At 42.6% G+C, this 25,163-nt stretch overlaps 1 protein-coding gene across 1 annotated transcript; it reads right to left on the bottom strand.

Moving 5' to 3' along the window:
* Positions 1-1,076: 1,076 nt before the first annotated feature.
* Positions 1,077-24,381, bottom strand: htr7c (5-hydroxytryptamine (serotonin) receptor 7c). Its single transcript, XM_029439756.1, has 2 exons — positions 23,606-24,381; positions 1,077-3,142 (listed from the first exon to the last, which is right to left on the bottom strand). The coding sequence occupies exons 1-2, from the start codon at positions 24,070-24,072 to the stop codon at positions 2,404-2,406; spliced, it is 1,206 nt and encodes a 401-aa protein (XP_029295616.1). The 5' UTR covers positions 24,073-24,381; the 3' UTR covers positions 1,077-2,403.
* Between the last annotated feature and the right edge of the window lie 782 nt (positions 24,382-25,163).

A 25,163-nucleotide genomic window follows, 5' to 3' on the forward strand; every position in this document is an offset into this window, starting at 1 on the left:
GCTGATCCCAAAACAGTGAATCAGAGGGAATGGCCTCTCTGCTCTGCGTGAGGCTCGTCCTCGGTGAGAACACACCTGCAGATCTTCATACAGGACACATGCAGAGAGCAGAGAAACGGAGACAGCGATGTAATCTGCTAACCTTTTTATAAAGTCTCGACCTCAGCTGCCTGCTGTTATTGGCTGGGGGCTACATACCCACTTCCCAAATGCCTAAATGAACGTACCCAAAATGAATGAGGAATAGCTGCTCAACCATGAGGCATAAATGCATATTTTGTGTCTTCTTTGAAGGTAAGAAGCTAAGAAATGTGAAGATATTGTAAGTAAACATATTCTTTTCTACAGTAAATGGAAATGCAATAAAGGAAAAAGTTAGATTTAGTTTAGAATTGCAATATTTTCATTATAACCAAGATCCCATGGATAATGATGCAAACTAAAATACATAATTTATGATACAATCTCTAATATAGTCAGGAGGTTTTGTCCGTGAGAAGTGTTTACATCAGAATCAGAATCAGCTGCTGAGCCTAAGTGCAGCCTCATGGAGCGAGTGTGGCTGAACACTGACAGGTGTAGGTGTTTGTTAGATACAAACACACCTGAATACGTCTGCACTGAGATAATTACATACATTAACACTCCTACAACTCACTCCCTACTGGTTTCAGTATTTGAACGACACACTGTCTGACCTCGACACATCACACACGTCAGACTCTACTTCGTCCTTGTGTTTCTACAGGACAGTTTGTCATGAAAGCAGGCAGACAGCTGTCAACCAGACTCTGAATAAAAGATTTTGCTCCGAGCAGACAGAGAATAAAGGCATCTTTTTTGGGTCACCACACTCGTACAAGTCTCAAGAGTTCTTACAGTAGCACGAAAGCCTTGGTGCTAATTCTTAAGAAATGTCATGAATGTTTGAAAGGCAGCGAGCAGACCTTCAGGTTAGGGTTTAGATGAGGATACGTTCTGATGTGGATCGTCTCCTGTTTGACAAAGAAAAAAGATCTTTTGATTCTCTAAAGAACGACAGATACATCGCTGGACAGCGTAGGCCGATGTGACAGTTTAACCAAGTGTTTCTTTATTTACAAAGTGATGAAATGCTTTGCCACTCCCACAGCTTGTTCCTGAAGGTAACGACAAAGAGGTCACACAGAGCAATCACAGAGCAGTTGTAGACGGATTGATCTTACACGATATAAAATAGCAGTTAATTACAAAATGATGCAAGACGGCGGTACATCTGTTTGAAGGAAATGCACAGACATCTCAAAAGTTGAGGTAGAAAAAGCACACACTGCTCGACTGATAACATGTGACACGGGTTCGTACAGGTCGCCAAAGAGTTCAAATGAGTCTGAAGAACATGTCAATTGTGTCAAAAGTGAAGCTGCAGAGTTCAACGGGATTAGTTCGCTGTTCAAACCAACAAGGCCAGCAGCCAAATGTGGATTGAAACCGCACAAAGACGTCCACAGTTTCATGGTTTCTGACATTTACAGCATCGAGTTCATGTGTGCGATAAAGTGTTTGGGTGACTCGTCCTTCTCTATTCAAAATCTGATGATGTATTTGTACAGTGGCATGTAAGACGATTATGTTTCATGCAGACTCTAAACAAACTACGTTCAGTTTATTTTATTAGCAACAAATACTGAGATTTCATGAATGGGAAATGTTTCCTTCATGTTGCGTTTTAACACCATTTTCTTCACACACCTCCACGCATTTGGCATCGCCACGTGTCTTTGTGAAGCATTCAAAGTGCGCCTGTTAAATTTAGTGAGAGGACCAAATGTGACTGGAGATAAAGTGATATAAATAATAATTAATCCTGGCACAGAGCGCAGTACGCCTCAAAGTGTTTACTCTCGGTTTGACATGAATGTTTGGATGAAGATGTTCAGAAGACACTGCCACTAAAACAAATGGTTTTTCTTTATCAAACATCAATTGTGTTAATATACAGAGATCTGTGTGCTTTCTGTTCCCTCTGAAAGCCCTAGGATGATTGATTGTGTTTACAAGTCATTTTCATTTGTCACTACATTATCCTTTCCGTGAATCCGGCGCCAGGACAGAATTGTGGCATATGCACAAAAACTGTGTCGACTTGAATAGCCCATCAAGTGCGCTCTATGATTTTCTTTCCCAAAATAGACTCACACACACACACACACACACACACACACACACAACGATGAGATCGTGCCGTCTCTCTGCCTTCGCTGAGGGGCCGGAGAGCCAGCTACAGTGACTCCTACTCTGTCAGTCTTTGTCTTATCTTCTCCTGCTGTGTACATGTCGCCCTTTAAGCACCAGTTGTACAATCACAGGGCCGCCTAACCTCACTTTTTTGGGAGTGTAAATATGCTGCTGAAGCACCCTGCTTTAAACCTTGAGAGCCTCGTGCACGCCCACAGCAGACAGTCGGCGGTTGATGTTTCGGTAGCGACAGCGGAGAAGGTCACGGTAAGTGGAGCGCAGGTCTCGGTTGAAGAAGGCGTAGATGAAGGGGTTCATTAAGGAGTTGGCGTAGCCTAACCAGAGCAGCGTGCGCTCCAGCCAGATGGGCACACAGCTACACTCCACTCCACAGATAAAGGGCCTGGCAGTGGAGAGGATGAAGAAGGGCAGCCAGCACACGCCGAAGACCCCCACGATCACCCCCAGCGTTGTCGCCGCTTTCTGCTCCCGCTTGAAGATGGAGATGTTTCTGCGCTCACGATTCAGCAGGCGGGACAAGGCCACGCACTCCTCCGCCACGCCGGGCGGCTTCAGGCCCTGCATTCTCAGCGCCTCATTATTCACTGTACTGAGGCGCTCACGGCGCGAAATGTCAGTGAAGCGGTGCTTGGCGCCACTCTTGCGAGCTGCCCTGAAGATCTTGTAGTACATGACCAGCATGACCAGCATAGGGATGTAGAAGGCTACAGCTGTGGAGTAGATGGTATAGCCAATGTCTTGGCTAATGAGGCACACACCGGCTGTGTGGACGTTTTTGGCCCAGCCGCAGAAAGGAGGCAGGGTGATGGATGCTGACACCAGCCACACGCCCAGGATCATCTTCGCCATCAGCTGACCGTTCTGCCGGGCCGGGTAGGTGAGAGGCCGTGTGATCCCCAGATATCTGTGAGGAGAGGAGACGAAGGAAGAATTAGCACTAACCTCCAGGCAGATGTTGAACATAGGTTAACTAACAGATATCGCTCTGAAACCTCCAGGTCATTACTTACATTGAAGCTTTCTGACATGATATGTTTATATATGCAAAGAGGCATCATCTTATTACATATGCGCTCATTGGAAGACATCACTGGAACAGAAACGTGAACATTGGATAGAAGCCAGGTTCAAAATTAATGTTGTTGACATATTAGAGTTTCAGGTTTTTACGGAGGACATTTTGGATATCTCTCTTCATAGATCCATAAATCAGAATATACCATCAACAGCCTTAAAACAAATCTATTTTCTCCATGTTGTTTGGAATAAGATGTTCTATAAATCAGGCTGGGGATGATAGTTGAACAAACCCCTTTGTGAAACCTTTTTAGAATATAGATATAAATTAGTGAGAGACTCGGAGTAGAGCCGCTGCTGCTTTACGTTGAAAGGAGGCATTTCATTCAATTTACACCACAAACACTGTATTAGTGTGATAATGTTTGGGCACTCGCATTAAAGGCCTATCAATCTCAAAGCGTTCCAAAGTAATAGTAATGTAACCGTCATGATGTCGTGAAAAAAACTATTTAGTTGCATTATGGGAATTGGAATTGGAATTGCTCAGCCATCAGGAGAGACTCGGAGTAGAGCCGCTGCTGCTTTGCGTTGAAAGGAGCCAGTTGAGGTGGTTCATCTAGTAAGGAGCCACCTGGGCGCCTCCCTAGGGAGGTGTTCCAGGCACGTCCAGCTGGGAGGAGACTCCGGGGACGACCCAGGACTCGGTGGAGAGATTATATCTCCTCACTGGGAACGCCTCGGGATCCCCCAGTCGGAGCTGGAGGATGTGGCCCGGAGAAAGGGAGATTGGGGTTGTTTAAATATGCAAATGACCTCGCTAACCTTTGGTGAATTTAGGAGACAGACGCAAATAGACAAAGTTAGTCAAATAAAATAAATTGACCAGGGAATGAAAAAGGATGTTTGTGCCTGGGTTGTCTCGCCCTGCCTACAGTCACTTATCACACGTAAAGCACTAAGACACTCAATCTGCCGTCTGTCTTCATTGAGATGAAACTATCGAAGCATAAAACACGTGTCCATGTCATTTCAAAGACAGACATTTCAATGAGAGGTCATCAGCTCTGCCATTGCCTGGAGCGCCATTAGCTGCTTTTCTTTGACTTTGGAGCAGCTTAGCAGGTAGAGAGGGAGCTATCCGTCAAACAGCAGCTGGAGGTGTCAGGACGATACAATACAATGAGGAGTGAAAGGCTTTCATTTCTACAAAACTGTGGAAATAGCCACACTCCTCACAGAATGCAAAGTCTGCGTGTACATCTCAGCGTGTTTTGGGATTTTCGCCCACAGCCTCCATCGGCATCAAATGCGTCATTAATGAAAGCTGTAAATGTGACACTGCTGGCTGTTTTTCTAGTTTCCGTCTCTATTGTTAATCACAAGATAAAAAGCTTTAGGGAGCACTGGCCAATTCGCCTCATCGTCCATCAATGATGCGATGCTATCAGCACGTGGACATTCAGCTCGGCCTGGGCGGCATTCTCCACTTTATCAACCGCTTTTAGATGTTGAGTTTATACGCGTCACGTCTGGTGTGAAAGTTCACACGTTTGCCTTAATGTTTTGTTTTTTAAAGCAGAGTTATGTGCTTGTAACAAATGCCATGGGACCGTGTAGAATCTGAGCGTAACATCAGGTTACGTTCAGATTAAATTACACAAGTGTGTGTTAATGCCTCTGAAATCCAATCCAGTGCTTTTAAATATCTGCTGGTACACAGTACAGCAACAAAGAGTTATTAGCAGAAGCAAACTTTATTATATTACACACACACACACACACACACACACACACACACACACACACACACACACTCACACACTATTGAATATTACATAACAACGTCTGTTTATTCAACCCCAATCCCTCCACCCATCGCTAATTTACACCCTCACTTAACATGTACTTAAGTTTTACAGGAGGGCTGAACACACCCGAGCCAGAGTGAGGACACTCCATGCTGGGGGAATTCTGAGGAATACATAATAGAAACCCAGTAATGCAACACTCCACTCTGAATGCATTAATCAATAAAGAGGAAGGTGGTTGTGGTGCTTATTTGGGGGGATGTTTGTGTGTCGATGGGGGTGGAGGGCAGTGCTCCACAAACCTATGACTCATCTTCAGCCACTTTAATGCCGCAGAGCTGTTTTCAGACACACTCACCATCCTTTGGAGACAAACAACTGCCAGGTTGGATAAGACGGCGTGCATTTCAACACTTCAATACACAGCTTCCTGCTTGTGTTTTTAGCAGGAGGTGGTGATGCAAACATCTGTGGGACCTCTGATCTTGTTTGTTTTGACATAAAGGGATTAAACTGTCCTGACCCCTGAGAGTCACAGAATACAGCAGACGTGAAATAAGGAGCCACGCTAAATTAATATAGACGTACAAAACTAATGACTTCTGCCAAGTAAACACATTCAAATATGCACAATATGTGAATGTAACTAAATAATGTGCCAAGCAACATAAATCTAATTCTTACCTCCACCAAGGAGGTGCAGACTCTATGTCAGCAGGATTACGGCGAAACGACCCGATGAGCATGGGCCGCAGAAGAAAGCAATACATTTTGAAGCGGATGCGAATTATGGAGGTGTGGATTCGGGGTTAGCGAGGTAACTTCAGGGTCATAGTTAGTTACAGTTCTAGTCTATATAAAGTCATAATCCAGCCTAAAAGCAACATAGTTCAAACTGCCAAATGCAGGAAGAAGAGCTGGCAAAAACATCTCCGACTGTGTGAATGCATAAATTAACAGGTTTATAATATCACTGCACCATATGGGCCGTGTGTCTATAATTACATGTGTATATTTTGTTAAGTTAATGTGTTGCTTCGGTATATTTTTATGCCGTGTATGTCTTATTTTTCAGCTGCAACCCCAGAAACGAACTTGGGAGCAAATAAAGTATACATGACATAATTCAAAGCTATAAATATATTTACGGTCCTATTAAATATACTAATAAACAACCACAGCGTCCATAAGGCAATGCATTACAGGAAGCGCACGACTCAGAAGTGTCATTTATATCAAATCATAAGATATATATTCACCGAGTGTTGCCATGCGACATGTCAGAGTCGTGTGCTTACAGTCACTCAGACTGTCGGCCATTCCTGTGGGTGATTATTAATATATGAAAGAAAGTCTGGTTACCGCTTTGAATTATGTTTTTATATTATTATTTATTTGCTCCCAAGTCCGTTTTACACCACCGGGGTTGCAGCGGAAAGACTAAAGTATCATAGAGGTCATAAGTTCCCGAAGAGGAAGAATAAAGTGTCTTATTATTCTATATATATACACATTTAATACACCTTCATTTAATGTAATCATATTCAGATCTACTCATGCCTTAGATAGGGCAGTGATATCATACATCTAATAATGTGCACATTCACAGCTGGAGTTTAAACTGTGTTGCTTTTAGGCTGGATGTGTTTAACATCTTCGTATTTGTGTATTGTAGTTGTCACAGTGCAGTTAAGGAGAGCTAAACGCAGAACACACGACACGGCAGAGCTGCCAGGGGTGCTTGCAGCGGAGACTTAGACCGAGCAGCAGACTTGCAGCTGACGGGATGGCGTCTAGAACGACTGGGTTTCTTCCCAAGAAGCTAGAAGTCTCGGGCTAGGGCCAGGCGGATTCCCAGGAATAGGTTTGGGGCTGCAGAGTCAGGAACCCAAGGTTTATGGAGTGGTGGCTCGCATGCTAATCTGCTAACAGGCCGGTGGCTAGCTGACTGGGAGGCAGGCTGACAATCGGGAGGGTTTAAAAGCCTCTTTGTATCCTGTACTAGGGGCTTTTTATTAAGTTCATCCTCAAACAGATCTGCTCGGTCCATTTTTATTGTCGGTTCGTTCTGTCATGGTGCGGTTAAAAAGAGGACACACGATGGGCAAAACACAAGTATGATACAAAGGGAGCAGGCACAATGGCACACCAGGATCAACGCAGTGATAAACACAGCAGGAAACATAGAGGACGAACCGACAAGGAGTAAGGGGACACACAGGTATATATACACACAGATGACTAATCACATGAACAGGACACAGCTGGAGGAGGCAGGCAAAGACACAAGGGCAGCAGTGATTATACGCAGGAGGATCAAATCAGGGCGGGGCAAACAAATCACAAAAGGCGGGAAAACACAAAGGCAGGAAGTAAAACTAGACAAAATCATTTAAAAAATAAACAAAAATTTAATATTCACTCTCTTGTAGAATCTACTTTCTCCTGAGGGAAATATTCAGCTTTCCAGCTGCTAAAAGTTCCATTAAGTTCCCCAGCTAGTTGCTCACCTGCCGTTTGGGGAATGGCAGGTAGTTCACAGTCGGGCTTTTGAGCTTTTTAGCTGAAAACAGCTGCCTGCTGCGTCTGAAAATGACTCTAACCAAACGGTTTCATCACTACAAGCTCACATTTGATCCAGCGTTAATATAGAAATATTTATTTTTCAGCATGGCATTCGTAATATGCAACTTATTAGAGTCAAATGCAAAGAAATTATTCAATTGTAGCATATTTAAAAGCACATGGGATACCTCACAGCTCAGAGGAATCACATACTCATGATAACAAACTGTGGCAACGGATTATATTCACCTCCCAAAAAACACCATCCACTAAACTGTGACAGTGACACACACACAGGGAGTTTAGAGTGTGTGTTTTTTTAATCTCTGGAGGATTTGTAACATGTCCACAGCCGCAGCAGCCCTCGGGGATTACCCTGCGACTGACAACATTACGCCCGAGCTAATGGAGAATTTCATTACTTCCGCTAGGCTACCGGCTAGGGCACAGTAAAGCGAACTATTTTCTGCGCTGAAACACTGTAGGGGTCCCTGGTGTGCAACAGTCATCTTCAGGAGCAGCTCTCAAACCTTTTATGTCTGAGAAGAGATACACAGTGAAATATTTACCAAGCTGTATCTAGTTTGGTCGCAGGAGCGGTAAATTTAGAACATGGTCTACTAAAAAAGAAAGTAAGAGGTCAGGAGGGAAGTCTGTCAAATTATCTTTCCCAGAGAAGCTCTACTGGAGAATCCTAACTCATTCATCTCGCTGTGGCATTTACAAATTCCTATGTCATATACTTGAGGGCTATCCATAACGAGCCTGTGGAAAAGTGAAGCGTTGCCCATTTTAGGCAGAATATCTTTTTTTGTTACAGCCTATCTGTGCGAGTGAAGTGGGCAAAGAGATGCAGACTTCGCTTTAAATCAAAGCATTTCTGTTGAAGAACTGTCTCTTCAAGAGTGCAGCGTGGCTCCTCTTCATCCAGCGTGTATTCACTGCGTTCATGCTTGGTTTGCTTTACAAAGAGTGAATTTGAGTGCTGAAAAAGAGAAAAATCTAGAAACACCCAATCCATTTGTGTCCAATTCAAGAATATTTGAAAGATAAAATTGTTTTCTTATTGTTTTTTTGGTGTACTGTGTTCGACTAATACAAGCTGAAGTCGCCCTAACCCCAATAAGGTTTCTCTTTTTGTAAAAAAAACAATTAAACAGCGTTTATTTCAACTAAAGTATCATCACAGAGTACTTATTCTGAGCTGCCCTATACTGAAAAAAGGTTCAAATCTGTCTAGTGAGAGATCTGGGATTTCTCCGACATCAGACAACATCCCCAGTCCTCAAGGAATGCTTCGGCTGTGCTATTCTATTTGAGGAGCCTCCGTCAGTCATGAATTGAGCTGCTTCTCTCACACACTGCACAACATGAGCAAATGTAATTTCCTCCTCAACAAGGAAGCAAAGGAGTAATCCCATCTGTTTCATGCTTCACACAGAATTCTGCCTCACTTTTTAGATCAAACAAAGTTGCAGCTGTTTAGGTCAGGTTCTGTTTTGTTCTCTGACTTCTGCTCAGGTTAAGGTTGAACGTGTGTGTAAAGTAGCAGCAGTAATTCTTTTTTAATCTCATTTGGACTCTTACATAAACCAAACTGAGTCATGCCTGGACAGACGTACTTCATCCCTCAGATTTGTGTGCCAGCTTAGGTCAGACTAGTGTCAAACAGTCTGTGAACAAGTGTTGGCATTTATTTTAGCCGACATGTAGAAGGAGAAGCTTGGGCATTGCCTTCTACTTATACCTTACCTTAAAATCGTATGTGTTGACGATATTTTGTATACGCCATATTGTTGTATACGTTATGCATTTATTGGGTATTCGTCTGATACATTTTGTATAAGTAAGTGATGCGATATCAATATGTTAGACATGTGTATCTGTATACGTTCACTTTTCTGATCCAATCCGATGAAAAGTTGGACGTATTTGGACTCTGACATATTTTCATATGCGCCGGCGTACGTTTCTGTCGTACGGATATGTGTGACGGGGCCTTAAGCACTTAATCTATGCGCAATAAATCTTTTTGAGAAAATAAGACGTTGAGGAAGTGACGCAGGGTTTTAAGTGTCGGGCTGCCTGAGGCGACTGATATTAAGCATAAAAGGTCATTTCACCCAAATTACAAAACCCACTTAACCCACTTATCTTTATGTTCCCATTTACCCCTAGTGTCATCTAGCCATGGAGATAGCTGCTAATCATCTAATTACTCTTTAATTGCTCCTTTAGTGTCAGGGCGATAGGGAGACAGAATGATGTAGGGAGGTTAGGGTTTCATTAATTTCTGATTTGCACTCAACTTGAGTATTTCTGGCCAGGGTGACTGTGTGGGATTGGGATAGCAATGTCGGTCCTACACTGCCGGTTGTATGATATCTCACGAAAAGGTATTCCTTAAGGAGCACGGCATGGTTCAGGATCTCGGGCGACCTGTGGGCTCCATAAATAATTCTGGCTTTCAATCACCCCGTTAAAAAACTCTCATGCTTTGCTTTACACTCTAAGTGATGTTGCAGTCGTTTCCTTTATGATGAACTATTTACACAATCATTACGTGGACTTGAAAGGCACAATGGTTCCACTCCCCCCGACGCCTTTATGATGTCTGTTTTACCTCCCCCTAATTGTTGTAAAGCCGTATTGTGGATATTTTATGGCCTCTGCCGCACAGCACACCACCTGTCCCTCGGGCGTTTACTGGCTCTCACAGCAATAGAGATGATGGGCGGCTATTACTGTCACGGTGATAAATGGATTCTCCTTCCAACAGTCAGCGTGTCCATCCTTGTCAGAGCTGGGTGTCCTTGGAAAACAAAGCAAATACTCTACAGGCGCTACAGAAGAGAGTGGAGGAGGGTAGATAGGGTCATAGAATAGACGGGATATGGCAAGCTTTACATACAAACTCAACAGTTAAAGGTTATTCCTCCAGCTTTGTTGAGCAGAACAAACACTCCACGGAAAAGTACCGCAAGGTGACTTCACAGTTCTCTCAAAATAAATAGTTCCTTTAACGTCCAACGCGACAGAAGCCAAAAGAGTTCCTCGCTTCTCCGACCGGCGACGCTGGGAGGTAGTTTGAAAAGCCTGCGAGGATATTGAGGGGTGAGACTCAATAATCGACTGCAACCAGGTCAAACTATTCCTTTAAAGGTTATATTGATAATATTTTCATGTAGAATAATATTATTATTATTATTTTTAAATACACCCACAAAGCTTCTAAAGGGCCAGAGGGTCCAATCCGGCCCGCGTGATGACTTTGCAAAGTGTAAAATCCTGTTCCAGATACCTGTAACGAAATGTTTCATGCCTTTGTAGACACACTGATCTGTAAGTTGTAACACACGTGTGTAAATGATAAACTGAGGCTTCATAATGTTTTGTAAAAAGATACATTTTGAACATTTTCAGAATGTATTTTAACATTTTTGCACTAAGACGAAGGGAACGTGTGGAGTTGTTGTTATTTACAGGTTATCATGCTGTGATGTTACTGGTCCGGCCCACTTGAGATCACATTGTGCTGCATGTGGCCCCTGAACTAAAATAAAATATTACGATTGTGAATTAATTATTTTAACATTTTTGTCCGGTCCGAAATCAAAGCTCTGTTTACTTCTGTGTAAGATAGCTGAAGTGTGGTCGACGCTATTGCCGTTGCTAACGAGGCTTGTGAGCCAACAGTATAATGACGTCACCTGGTATCTCTACGTCGTCAGCAATTAAGAGTGTAAGGAGTTTCCAGTTTTGACCCGCGGCTTCACTCCGGTACCAATTCCAAGTGCTCAGTGACCAACGCAGGCTGAGCATCTGTTCTGCTTTTGCTCGTTTGAGTCAGCTGCCACTTAAAGCTAAAGCTAATGTTTTCTAGTTAGCCAACTGGGAATCTACACCAACACTGTCCATGAAACATGCAGGTTGTGCATCAAACTGGCATCCGCGGCGTTTTGACGTGAACGCGCTGGAAGGGGTGATGTCAGTGTTATCATCTCTGGGTTAAGGTTAGACATTTGGGTTATCCATCTTAACAGCCAGCTCAGTATATCAAACTGCTCTTCACCACCAGCCAACATTAATAAGTCTTTTTTATATGTCATTTTATCAAACTAACTTTTTTTAAGGTCAGGAATTAATTTTCTTGCTCAACATCCTGATAACTCTCTTATTGCTGCTGCTACTGCTTTATTGGCCAGTAGCTGTCATTCTATATATGTATATCTACATATATATATATATATATATATATATATATATATATATATATATATATATATATATATATATATATATATATATATATATATATATATATATCTCTCAAAGCTAAATATAGTATGTTCATCTTAAGTTAAAGGGGAAACAAACATAATTCCCATCACACGCATTATTTAACGCTTCTCTTCTCTCTGTTCGGCTCACTCTTAGGACTTCCTGTCCCAGCGGGTTCTGACAACATCATCTGGCGCTGATCTTTCACCGGTGTTTCAACCTCTTCATTCTGATAATGGTAGCCTCGGAGAGCTTCTCTCGGCTCTTCCAGTCCTCAAGATACTTGAAAAGCACTCACACGCATCTCATAATCTGTGATCCATGGCTTAAACCAACTGAGTCGAAGAGAATCATCCAACTATATGTTTGTGTCGTACACAGTACAGCATTACTGGTTCTGTGAAGTGTTCGGTTAGACAACTATAGGCCAAGGCTTTGGTTTCATCGTAATAAGATAAAAACAGTCTTCCTCGAATGTTTCCTCATGAATTTGTATCCAAACAGAATATATTTTCCAGATACTCTGAAATCAACTTTATTACATTACACTTCATTTAGCCGACGCTTTTGTCCAAAGCGACTCACAATAAGTGCAAACAATCATGACGATACAACTCCAAACTGCAAGAATCTTACAAGTACATCAGCTTCAAATAGGTGAAATCATTTTAAGTGCAGAACAACAGCTTCAAGTAAGTGCTACATACAGAAACGATAGAATACAAACATAACCATTAGCTTGGGAGAGCCCTTCCCCGGAAGGAAAAGCAGTTTGGTCCTGTTGAGTTTCAAGTGGTGTGCAGATCTCCACACTTTATATTCACACGATGGATGCATTATCTTTAGTGTGCATGATATTTCAAGTCATCACGTATTGTCTTGCCTCTCTGGACAACCCTGTCGACCATGCCAGGCATTTCAAGTGCAGGACTTTGACACTGGGGTTTGCATCCCGTCTGTTCAGGAAACAAATAAACGTGTTGTGTCTCGTGTTTCAAGTCACTGCAGAATTCTTCAGTATGAAACAGAGACTACTCTCTTGCTGTTTCTTGTAGTTAGTATTCTGGAGCAGAAACAAATTGGTCACAACCTTAATTTTCATGGCCTCACCTATAAATAACTATTACGCAAGCAAAAATAATGAGGTTAACACCAAGTTTACATATTCATAAACACCGTTAGGAAGCAGTCAACAAAGTATTTTGGTCAAACCTTTTCCTGAATGTTTTTCAGTATGAGACAAGTTAAGGTTTCCGTCTGCCTCGTCACATAATGTACTTTTACTTTCTGAAAGGATTTGTTCCTGCTTGTCCTGCATTAAACCTTTATTCTCCATTCTTTAATGGACTTCCATTATCGTCGCAGAAAAGGTGACCAGATCTGTGAAGCAGCTTAAAAGCCTCTATAGACCAGGAAGATTAAATGTGTACATGTACATACCTGCTACTGTTCAGAAAGAATCTATTTGATGTGCGTGTGTTAAGCATGTGAAGAGGTATTACTGCTCACCAAAGTGTTGATTTACTGTGATCAGTGTCCCGCTAACAGCCCCTCATTTAGTGAGATCCAAAAATTCTCACTTAACTATTTATGAGTGTGCTAACTCTCTCTTCATTATTATACAATGACTCCAGTCTGTTAGTGGAAGGGGAATGAGTACTGTATGTGCCAGCGAGTCCATCTTCCTCTCCGTTTTCCCTTTCATGAAGATGTGAGCGAGCGAGCGACCATCTTTGTCGCCTCCCCTCTGGTTCTGTCTCCCTCAAAGGACCCTTTCGGAAATTAAATAAGCTTAGAGGAAGTCTCAGATGTGGGGGAGGAATCTATTCTCCACTTCCTCCCATTTTACTTCTGACCTTTCAGATTTTTTTTTTTTAACAATTTTAGTTACCAAGGATACCGCGGGCAGCTCCTTTTTGAGCCGATTCACTTTCTGCCAAATTGGCATCGAGCCAGCAGTCGGTGTAGCTGAAGTAGCCACGCCGACCGTTATATGTCATCATTGTGTGGCTCTGCAAATGGAAAAGGACAGTGAGAGGGAGTTGTATCCTGAGTACCAGACACTACCGTGTAACATGAACATATTCATTACTGACCTTTCATTTTTGGGTCATGAAAATATCACAGATATTTAAAAGCTGAGCTACGAGCAGGAGAATACTAAAGATACCTGTATTCTTGTATTGCTATGCTTTATCCCCAGAATTCATCTTGTGCACACTTATAGCAAATATTCGTCATGTAGTTCACGTTCAAACATGTTGTTTGCATAAATCATGTTTTCATTTTCATATATCCCAAATCTATTTTTCTTTATGAAGAGACAATCTAAAAACGAAAAACCCAAATCAAACCTGAACACGTCATGGATTTACACAAAGTCCCACTATAATCAAATTCACACTTCAACCAACCCTCAGCTACAATAAACCTCTTCGGTCTTTCTAAATGTGTATCTATAAAAAGTGTTTCAAAGAAGCCACCAGCGTCACCAGCATAGTTACTGACACCACAGTCACACCACAGCCACACATGCAGATCGAATCCGATCAGAAGATTCTCCTGCAGTCTGAACGCAGAAAGCCCAAAAATGAAAGCTTTAAACGACCTTGTTGTTGAAAGGTACTATGCAAATGAACCAGCCTTACTCTGCCTCAGGCCTCTCCCCTTATGGATTTAGGCAAACAGTTGTCTAATCAGTGTTTAAATAGTCATTTAAAGCATCCCAGAAGCAGATATGTACATGTGCAAGTCTCAATAATGTAATGTGAGAATACACAGGAGGCCTTTCGTGGTCTTCAAAATGAATAATTATATCTACTTTATGCCTTTAGCCAGATGCCTTTTTTTAAATGGCAAATATTCAACCTATAAATCTAACAATAAGTCGTATTCTATCTCAAAGAAATTAGTTAAAACAAATGGAAAACATGCACAAGGGAAAAGGCCAACTGTGTGTTCGGCTGTACAGAAAGTGATAATTCAAGCAAAAATGGACAATTGCAGCTTTTCCTGCTACATCAGCAAGACAGATATTAATGTGTTTCAGGGGAAGAAAGCAAATTGAATATAATTGCATTTTGGGCCCAATGACATACAGCAGAACATAAGATATGGAGGTGGGATCTCTGCTCCTGTCAGAGCACAGGGTGCACGAACCAGAATACACGTTGACTGATGATGTTCACTGCTGTTTATCTCGCCTATGAGCAGTGAGAGGCAGAAGTTATTCAGCCTCTTTTTACTGGCAAAGCACATTTAGATGTACAATATCACATTTGTACATTTCCAGGATTCATCTTCACGCAGGCTAATTTGAAATTTGCCATTATGGGTGAGCAAGCACAGCTGTGACAACAAGATAATAATACTGATACTACTGATCCAGTAAAATAAAGGTCACTGCTGTGTTTTCAAAGCAGAGCACATAATGATGGGTTAGAAACAGGCAATCTATTAATATCAACTAAATACATGGAGGTGTATAATGATTCTAAACAGCTACAGTATATTTAGTCTGCTGTACACTAAATGTCACTACAGCGTAGTGCCTTCAAATCCTAAAATCATTCACCTGAGAGTCCATACTCCAGATTTGGGGGAGATTAAGTGACACTAAAATCATCCATCTGCGCCGACCAGATGAGTGGCTCCATGTTCACATGCACTACAGGATGTTGAGCGTTAAGCTTTGAACTGAAGAAAAGTTTCTTTGAGAGGTGTCTCATATGAACACAGACAGTGAACTTTGCAGTGACATAGAGCAAAGTAAATATAGTACACACTCTCCTGTCTCACTGGGTCTACTCCTCTGTGTGGGCTGCATCCATTACAGACACAAACACACCCACACACACACACCACAAACACACTCTGAGTTACAAGCTAAAATGTTTAGCCCTGCTAGCAGAGTGGCTCTTGGGATGGCAATGTTTGTTCCAACACTTTGGTCTGTGGGATGGATTGGCATGAACGTTTGCACAGGCATTCCTGGTCCCCAGAAGATGAACACTACACTACTAACTTTCCCTTTAGCACCGGTCGCAGGTCAAAGTTCTCACTTATCCAGTGAAATACCTCAACATCTACTCGATGGCTTGGCCCAACAGTTCTTGCAGACGTTCATGGTCCCCTGACAAAGTGTCCTGGTGAATGTATTGATCCTCTGACTTTTCTCAGGACATGCACATCAGCCTCAGCTTCATGGGTTTATGTTTAGTGCTAATTAGTAAAGGTTAGCATGTTAACAGGCTAAATAAGGAAGTGAACATGTTAAACACTATACGAGCTACATAAGCATGTTAGCATTGACATTCTTAACATGTTAGCATGTAAGCACAGTCACCGTCAGTTTCCTCAATGATAGAAAAAGGGTCCCTTAAGGACAAACGATGAGTTATATTAAAGAATCTTTCTACTGAATAATAAAGTTGCCTACTCACCATGTGTTATTGTGGAGCTTTGAAGCCAGAGATCTAGAAACAGTTGGATCATGTGGGTGTCTGTGTTTTTAAAACTTGATATGGTTTTTTTCCTGATGATATGTGCAAGTGTTTCGAAAAGGCTGCTACAATTGACAATGAAGAACTGCCTTCAGTCCCTTTCAGTGCTCTCGGAGCTTCCTAATCAGCTGGAATTTGTCCAGTTGAATTGTTGATGGCCAGACTTCCATTTTGCTAAACACTTCAAGTGTAAAAGCTTTCAAACAACCTTGTGGTGAGATTGTTTTGGTCAGCTGCTGTTGAGAACGAACATTCAATATTAACGCACTGCATCACATGTGATGCTTCTTGTGAGCGGCTGTCGCACACACACACTGAGGTATTTGAAAGAGCGTTGACCCAGTTAGTGGTCAGTTCTGGGATTCAGTGTCTTGCTCAAGGGCAGTTTGGCAGTGACAGATTGCCATGACTCTATTTTATAATTCACAGCTGGAATAGGCACTGTGTTCAGCGCTGGGGGTTACTGACGTATGCCTGAAGAATGTCAGCTTTAAAGTCACATTAAAATACATCCAATACACATTTCCATCATACAACACTCTTGGATAATACGTTTAGAATGAACTGACAACTATATTGGTTGATGCAGTGAACATGTGTGAAGAGGGATGTGTCCGTGTCTAAAGGGATCTGTAGCCTTTACATTACAGTATTGGTCTCAAATAGAGACACTTATACTTTATCCCTCCTCTGAACAATAATTCACATGGATGCATAAGATTAGTCACCGTTTTAAAAAAAGGTTAACTTTATTATTAAACTAAATTAACTCAGTAATTATGTATGACAGTATAAACATTCAGTGCACAGATGAATCAATGCCCAAACTTGCAATATGCTAAATGTTCAAAAGATGTGTGTGTGTGTGTGTGTGTGTGTGTGTGTGTGTGTGTGTGTGTGTGTGTGTGTGTGTGTGTGTGTGTGTGTGTGTGTGTTTTCCACCTCTCCACTCCATTAACAGGAAACCCATTATCTCATTGCTTGGTAAATGCTTGTTGTCCCTTCGTTCAATCTTGATGAATAATGGACCCCACCTTTGTTATGCCAAACACAAAGCATGATTTATGCTACACTAAAGTCACTCTGCACTTTGCCCTTTTCCTTCCCTTGTCCCGGGAGACTGCAGCGTAAATAGGGTGACAAGCTGGGAATACCAAAACAAAACTCAAATCTCCATCTGTGGACTGTTTACTAATCCATCATGCTCTCTGCAAAGTGCAACATACCAAGAGCCTCCTGCTGCTGACGGATCCCCACCTTTCAGGAAACAAAGGTTTCTGACATAAAACTCCCTCAAAACATCAATAACTATAATTTCAGTTCAATGAAGTAAAACAAAAGCATCACATTGGGGTAAGATGTTTTTCCCCTAGCAGAGGGACGTGCTGATAATTCAGAGCATCAGCCAAACAGCCCCGTTCACAACCTCACGTTCATTTGGGAAGCACTTCAGCGGAATATTTTCGTTTTAGTCTTTGATCCATCAATACCTACTACTATTCAAATATGAAGCATAGCTGGATCTCGTTCAAGAGCTCACTGATTAGTTGCGTAGGCAAATCTGATTTAAGTGGCTCCCTACAGAGACAACAAATAGACCAACAAGATAAATCAAATCACAGACCATGTTTCAGTGAGGCATGGATCTCTGTGCCGTTTAAACCCTTAGCAGTAGAAGATTAAAATATTAAATAAATCCTAACCAAGTACCTTTTAAGGGTAAGGGCCTGCCTCTCTGCATAAGGCAGCTTTGTCTCAGTTCCTCTCACTTGGCAGTGCCCTCATATGGAAGTGTCCCTCCAAAGCTCTCCACAGCTACGAGGAGCAGTAAGCAAAATAAAAGATTGTCTGTGGGATGTGACATTTAACTTGAAGGCAACGACATGTGAAGGGTTATCATTAGCCATGCTAGCGGTGTTTCCCATGTGCTCTATAATTAGGGTTTAGATAGTTGAAGGATTGACTTGAGCTGTCATGAACCATCCATGCTCTTCAGATATTTGTGTATGCTCAGATCAGATGTTGATTTTCTTAGATGTGAGATATCTTGTCCTAAACGCTTGGATGCACAAGCACTGTGCATAACGTTTATGTTGTTGGTAATGTTTTTAATGATATATCATCACGAGTCCTTTCATCCAATGCAATGCACTACTTCCTTTTGGAATCTGCTAAATATGGAAGCTTGTGAATGCAGCACACCATGTGGACCCTGAACCTGCTGCTGACAACCAACCACAGCTAAATATATGTTCTTAATGAACCAACTACAAGCATTCAAACAACGGGAGCTTACATTACACCAGATGAATTGTTCTAAATCTCAAGTGAACAGTCACCTATCATAAAGTCAAGAGACAAACAACAAGCCACTGCCATCATTTCGTCTCCTTCCTTTGACTTTCTGTTCTCAGTCAAACCCCCTCGGGCGACCGTACTTCAGTTCGTGGGGACTTGGCTTGGGAACCGGAGGATCGCCGGTCCCCAAACAGACCAAGTGTGGTGTGTGAACTGGTACCAGTTCATCTCCTGGGCACTGCCAAGGTGTCCTTGAGCAAACCACCGGACCGCCACACTGCTCCCCGGGCACTGATAATATAAAAGCTGCTGCTCACACGAGGATGCGTTAAATGCAGAGTCTACATGTCCCTGTGTGTGCTGCGCTCTGTACATGTTCCAGACCATTACAAGAGGATTCAATTTCATCATCCATTTCCATTCCCACACACACATCACGTTATCGGACCGCAGGATCAGCAGGCAATTTGTCTCTCACTTCATGTGCTTCTGTGTTAGAAGTCAAGGAGACGGTCACGCAGGACAGAAACGGAGCTGTGTTTGACAGGACAAGCAGCACTTATCAATTATTAACTGGCCAAATGTATTTCTCCCAGCATTTTCAATTAATGGTGCTCTGAAACATTTTCATTAACAGCACTTTTGCTCGGCAGGAAGTGTTTGTATACAGGATGTGGCAGTGGGTAGGGGGGGTTCAGATTTAAATATTGTTTCCACTTGAAACTGAAAGTGGTTGGTCTTCGTGGTAAGAAACAGCTGTAGTGGCTTGTAACATTAAAGGTGTCTCGAGGTTTCAAAACCCTCTAAAGATGTCGAACTCTCTGGAAAGATTTAAGACTTCAGTGTAACATTGTACGTCCACATTTACCTTTACAAGCATGAACTGCTGATCGCACTGGCCTAGCAGGAGATGTCCAATCCTCCACATTTGAGCGAGGTGGCCGACAAGTGGGAGAGTGGAGCTGAGGCGTCACATCATATTACCTGAGGATGCGTCAGCTAGGTCATCTGCGTCAGCGGCTGCAGATGGAAGTTCCCCAGCTTCACTAACTAAGAAGTCTCTCCTGGGACTAACTTACGCACAGACCTCGCAAACATATTGTCAGACACGGAGAGTGGGTCAACGTGGGAGCTGTGCGTGAACTCGGCTCATCATCGACACACACGTTGGCAGAAAGCATATGAAGGCTGTGGCTAATCCCGCTGCCATCTAAAGGCCCCAGCGAGGGTGATGTCCTCCCTCAAATCCCCTGTAGAAGCGTACGGGTGTGATCGCTCTTTAGTTTGGACCTTGGTGGAAAGGTTTACATTACTGCAGTTATGTGATATTTATGTTTTGACCTACATTCCATCCGTCACTGGATAGTTAAGCCAGCCTGTGTTTGATTCGCACATTTAACTCGGTCTCTTGCTCTATACCGAGCTGCTCCGTTCCTTTAACACCGTCTTTTCTTAGACGTCTGAGGAACTACAGAAAAGGGTTACCCTCTGTTACCACTGTTGTGAATAAATCATTCATATTTGACTTTTGAATTATTAAACATACAACATATTACTCTCAGTGAAGGTAAAAACTGACTGTAGCCAAAAGAGATACTAACTTTTTAGGGAAATGGGCACGGAGTGCATACTGGGTTATGTTGTGAAATAGCAGAACTGCTTTCATATATAATTTCTCTTTTATTCACTCCCCAGCACTCAGACTGGACTCTGCTGCCGTGACTGGGTCAATGCTGCGGTGTGTTAGGTTCAATTTGCAGTGTTGAATCTCCACTTAAAGAAGCTGGAGGTGTTGAATGGGTACTCATCCATAAGCATAACTTTCACAGCCATAAATCCACATTTGCACATACAGTACAACATCAATACACTGGAGAGTATTCTACACTTCTTTTGACCGTCAGCCACAGGACGGGGAACATTTTGTCTGTCAATAGCTTGCTGTTATTGGGGGAGAAAGATTACTAAACTAAGTGAAGTTAATGCAGATGTTTCAAGCATATTGCAGGGGGGACAGGAGGCAATAGAAAGGGAGCTTTGTAAAGGCATGGAGAGTGTAAGATGTGAGCATTTACCAGACGCTCTCCTGCATCGGTTTGAATCATTCTTTAAATATATCTCTTGTCCTCCAACACTACATCGTTTCAACTCGTCTTCAGACCCCGTCTTGTAAAGTAAAGTGTTAAATCTTCATCGTTTTTAGATTATATTGTGGGGACCTGAAATACATTTTTGCATGTGGTTTAACCCTCACTGATTACACTTGTGTTAAAGTGGATGGAGAATGTCAGAGAGTCTGTATTCCACCAGGATGACAGGAGTTTCTCTGAGAGCATCTATTGAAGCCTGTCATGTCCCTGCAGGATCATAAATGCATTGGCCCCATGCACTAGGGACGACTCCTCCAGCACCACATTGTCCATATTGGCATATACACATAAGCAGCATCCCTCTGTAGACCTAAGGAGCGCTGAGATATGATCAATATCCCTCTGCAGCAGAGCACCACAGTCTTCAGGGACTGTATAACCCCCACAAATAAACCTGTTCAATCCTGAGCCTCATCTGCAGCACTCCCTGCTGTTCGCTTTCATTTTACAATACATGTCCTTGGGAATCCTAAAAGACAGAGATTGCCCTAATTGCAGCTAATCATGTGACTAATTGGCAATTCCCATCCTAATGAATTATCTCTTTGATTCCCGTTGTGAATCATATGCCGAACACGCTCTGCATTGTTTGTTTAGGACAAGCCTTTTTCATGGAGATCAGCGCAAACGGTTTACGGTGGTTGCATTTGTCCTGTCTGAGTATGTGAGCACTTCCCTTCTCACAGACAATGGCCATGAGACCCGACCGTGCTGGTGTGTTACACTCCCACTGCTTGACCTCCACCGGAATACAAAGGGAAGGAAGACTCAAATGCACAACCAGAAACGGATGTAAAGTGAAAAATAAAATACTTTACTTGCAAACAGGAAGCATAAACTCAAAACACTCATGTATATATGGTTCAATACACTGGGACAGGACAACGGGCGACAGGACTATTTATACAGGAGGTGAGTGGGCACAGGTGGAAACAATCAGGGGCGGGGCAGACACTGACGATGGCGGGAAACCACACAAAGACAGGAAGTAAAGAGATCTGGAAAGAGGTAGGTACAAAATAAAACAGACAGTGACTGACAAGACTGGACGTAAGACACGGTGACTACAGCAGGAACACTTTAACGGACTCGACGAGACATGACGAGGAGGGTGCAGCAGAATGGTGTGTAAATGTAAACTGTGTGCCAGCTCATGACCCGACTGGGACAAGAGTACTACAGCAACTCTTGTAACAAAACGTGCAGTATATGGAACAACACTTGTAGTCTATAGCAGTGGTTCCCACAGTCCTGTCACATGAACTCTCATACCCCTTCGTCAAGTCCCAATGTATAAATGATATAAATTATTCAATTAATTATATAGAAGTGGAGATTGATAACTTTTTCATAAAATTGAACTGTCAATATATAGGTTGGTTTGGTCAGCAGTATTTAACTAAATATTTCAATCGTTATAACAAAACTACAAAACTGAAACATGTAGTTACAGTTAACCTAATGTTGCATATATTCTTTAAATTCAAATATTTTCTACTTTTTCAAATTGTTGAGCTGCTCCACAATCTTTCAAACTTCCCCTGGTTGGGAGTTATATGGTCTATAGAACAACTTTATGGTAAGACTAACGAACTTCGGCTTGTGGCCTACATGAAGTGGCCACAGATGAACAAATCTCCCACTATCCATCCATGTTCAATAATGCGACTCCTGTGACCTCTAACCTACACCTCTTCCCAAAACATAGAGTACCTCTGTCAGTTACGCTGCATCACAGAATGATATCTGTAATCCAGTTACTCCCATAATATCATTAGCTTCCTCAGGATTACTTAAATCCCTGGTGCTCAGAGCATCTACAAACTGAAAACATGCAGACCCGTTCTGGGTGTAACGCAGGTCACAACACCTGATTGGCAAGCAGGAGGAATAATCAGATCGTCAATACTACAATGAGCCTCTGTATTCATTATGGTTACTGAGGGGGAACAACAGCACTGATCACTTGACATTTATTTCACTGTGGATTATAGTGGGAAGCAGAGGAAATGTCTCTTGTGGCACAAGCTATAAGGCTGAGCTCTGGTATTATGAGCAGTGACTCCAAAGAGCTGTAGTACACCTGAGATACAGAGTGGATCTTTAAGGGTGGAGGGATGAGTGCTTACTTTCCCCCTTTTGAAAGTGGAATTCAAAGCAACACACTGTGGAGCATTTGGAAACTAACTTGAATGAATAATTGAGGAACAATGTGTTGATGCAAAACACCAGGATAGAAAACGTGATATTATGACTTTTATGTATAAAGTGAGACAGAACAATATCTGTAGTTTAGTTTTCTCAGAAGTTTACCTTACAGCCATTTAAATAATAAGGGGGCGCAGTAGTAACAGCGAGCAGGTGAGATGTGTCCTTAACATAAATGTAGGACGATGGTAAGTCACATCAAAGGCCTATGGACGCTGAACATAAATGCGTAATTACAAGAAACACTGCTCATGGTCCGGTCAAGCAAATTAATTAGGCGTGCTGTAAATTAATCACAGTCTGCGGATTCATTTTCTGGTTCAGTGCTTCCAACCGCAGAGCTAATCGGAGGAATGGTTGGCACTTGAACAGTTCCTGCCCTCGGTGTACTTAAAGCAGCTAATAAAAAGCCTTATATGTGTCTTCTGCGTGTTGTTTGAAACGCAGGGTGCACTGCATGCGTAATGTTGGTGCCATTGCAATTTGACAGGCTTCAATATCAAAGCCGCGTTAGTTGCTAACTTTGTCAACTTACCTATCGACGCTGATCACGCACAGGGTCATGATGGAGGCAGTGCAGCACATTACATCCATACCGATGAAGATGTTGCAGAACACCTCTCCAAAAAGCCACTCGCCCCCGGTGAGGTCTGTCACTATTACAAACGGCATCACAACTATGGCCACTGACAGGTCCGCCACTGCTAGAGACACAAGAAGGTAGTTTGAAGGTTGCCTTAGTTTCTTCACCACGCTCACCGCGATCACCACCAGCGTGTTCCCCATGACGGTGACCGCCGTGATGATCGCCAACATCACCCCGATGATGATCTTCTCCGGGCGCCCGAAATCCTGCAGCTGCTCCCCGCACGACTCGTTCCACATGGCTGTGGGACTGGCGGTGACGAGGACGTTGTACAGAAGCTCCAGAGTGCCATTGATAACTTCGGAAATATCCTCTTTCTTGTTAAAAGTGAGCTCAATTCCCGAAGTATTGAACATCACGACAACGTTATCTCGGATGGGTTGCAAGGAACGCCTCGCCAGTGCACTCCAATTACGCGCATATTTGGATATGAGTAACCTGTTCTCGGTGCCTGTCCAGCGGTTTTAGATGGAGGCTGTTGCAGCTTCACCACATCACAGCTGCCAACAACTCACTGGGCTTCCTGGCTGGTTTCTGTTTAAGAATTATCCGTCTGATGTTCATGCTCCATCCGTACAGGGGGAAAAAAACTTCTACTCCAAAACTATACAAATGTAAAAAAACTAAAAGTTACAGAATCTAAACATAGCTGCTCTTGGAGTGCTTGTTTCTCCGCTCACTAACCAGACACATATGGACCGTTTGGGGAGTTGCGCTGCGCAAACCGCACCTATCCATGTGACGCATCACTCAGGGCGCACAGACAGCCTACTATCTGAATATGAAACACGAAGGATACGGCAGCGGTTTCAAAGTGATTCAGGAAATCAAGCAGCTCCAAGCGTGAAAAACCACGAATAGTTTAGTGGGTTTTTTTGTGCATTTTGGGCACAGGGTTCCGTCTCCAAACTGTACTCACCACCCTGACTGTTAATGTAGAATGTGTCGTAATCAGAGAATAAAGATTTCCTTGTGCGCCGTTTTATTCATATAATCTAACGTGTCTATTTTACATTTGGCTGTGAGATAATATGACAGACATCCCACATAATATCACAATTCATATCTGCTCATTGTTATATTGGTCAGTGGTTGGAAGCCCCTGTGACAGACCCTGTGACAGACCCTGTGACAGACCCTGTGGCAGACCCTGTGACAGACCCTGTGACAGACCCTTAAACACAGACGAGCCTTTTTTGAAGAAAAATAAATGGTGCAGAAATCCCATCTTTTCCCACATGCCTCTTGAATTTAAAAAAGAAACAGGAAATGAACCTCATGGCATTTTGTCAGTCAAAAATCACCTGTTTATAAATAGAACATCTCAACTCAACACTCTTCTGGTGTACAATATGCCTTTATTTTGTGCAGATGCCTTTCCTGGTTGCCTTGGTTCCTCAGATGTAAGCACCAAAGACAAATCAAAAGAGAAAGTCCAGCACTGCTG

The sequence above is a fragment of the Cottoperca gobio genome, chromosome 9 (genome assembly GCF_900634415.1).
Source record: "Cottoperca gobio chromosome 9, fCotGob3.1, whole genome shotgun sequence".
Taxonomy (NCBI): Eukaryota; Metazoa; Chordata; class Actinopteri; order Perciformes; family Bovichtidae; genus Cottoperca; species Cottoperca gobio.

What these genes read in the sequence shown, in the direction of transcription:
- htr7c (XM_029439756.1), bottom strand. Translation starts at nt 24,072, where the DNA reads ATGTTCAATACTTCGGGAATTGAGCTCACTTTTAACAAGAAAGAGGAT. An exon ending in TGCGTGATCAGCGTCGATAG is followed by an intron (nt 3,143 to 23,605) that starts GTAAGTTGACAA and finishes CTCTCCTCACAG; the next exon opens with ATATCTGGGGATCACACGGC.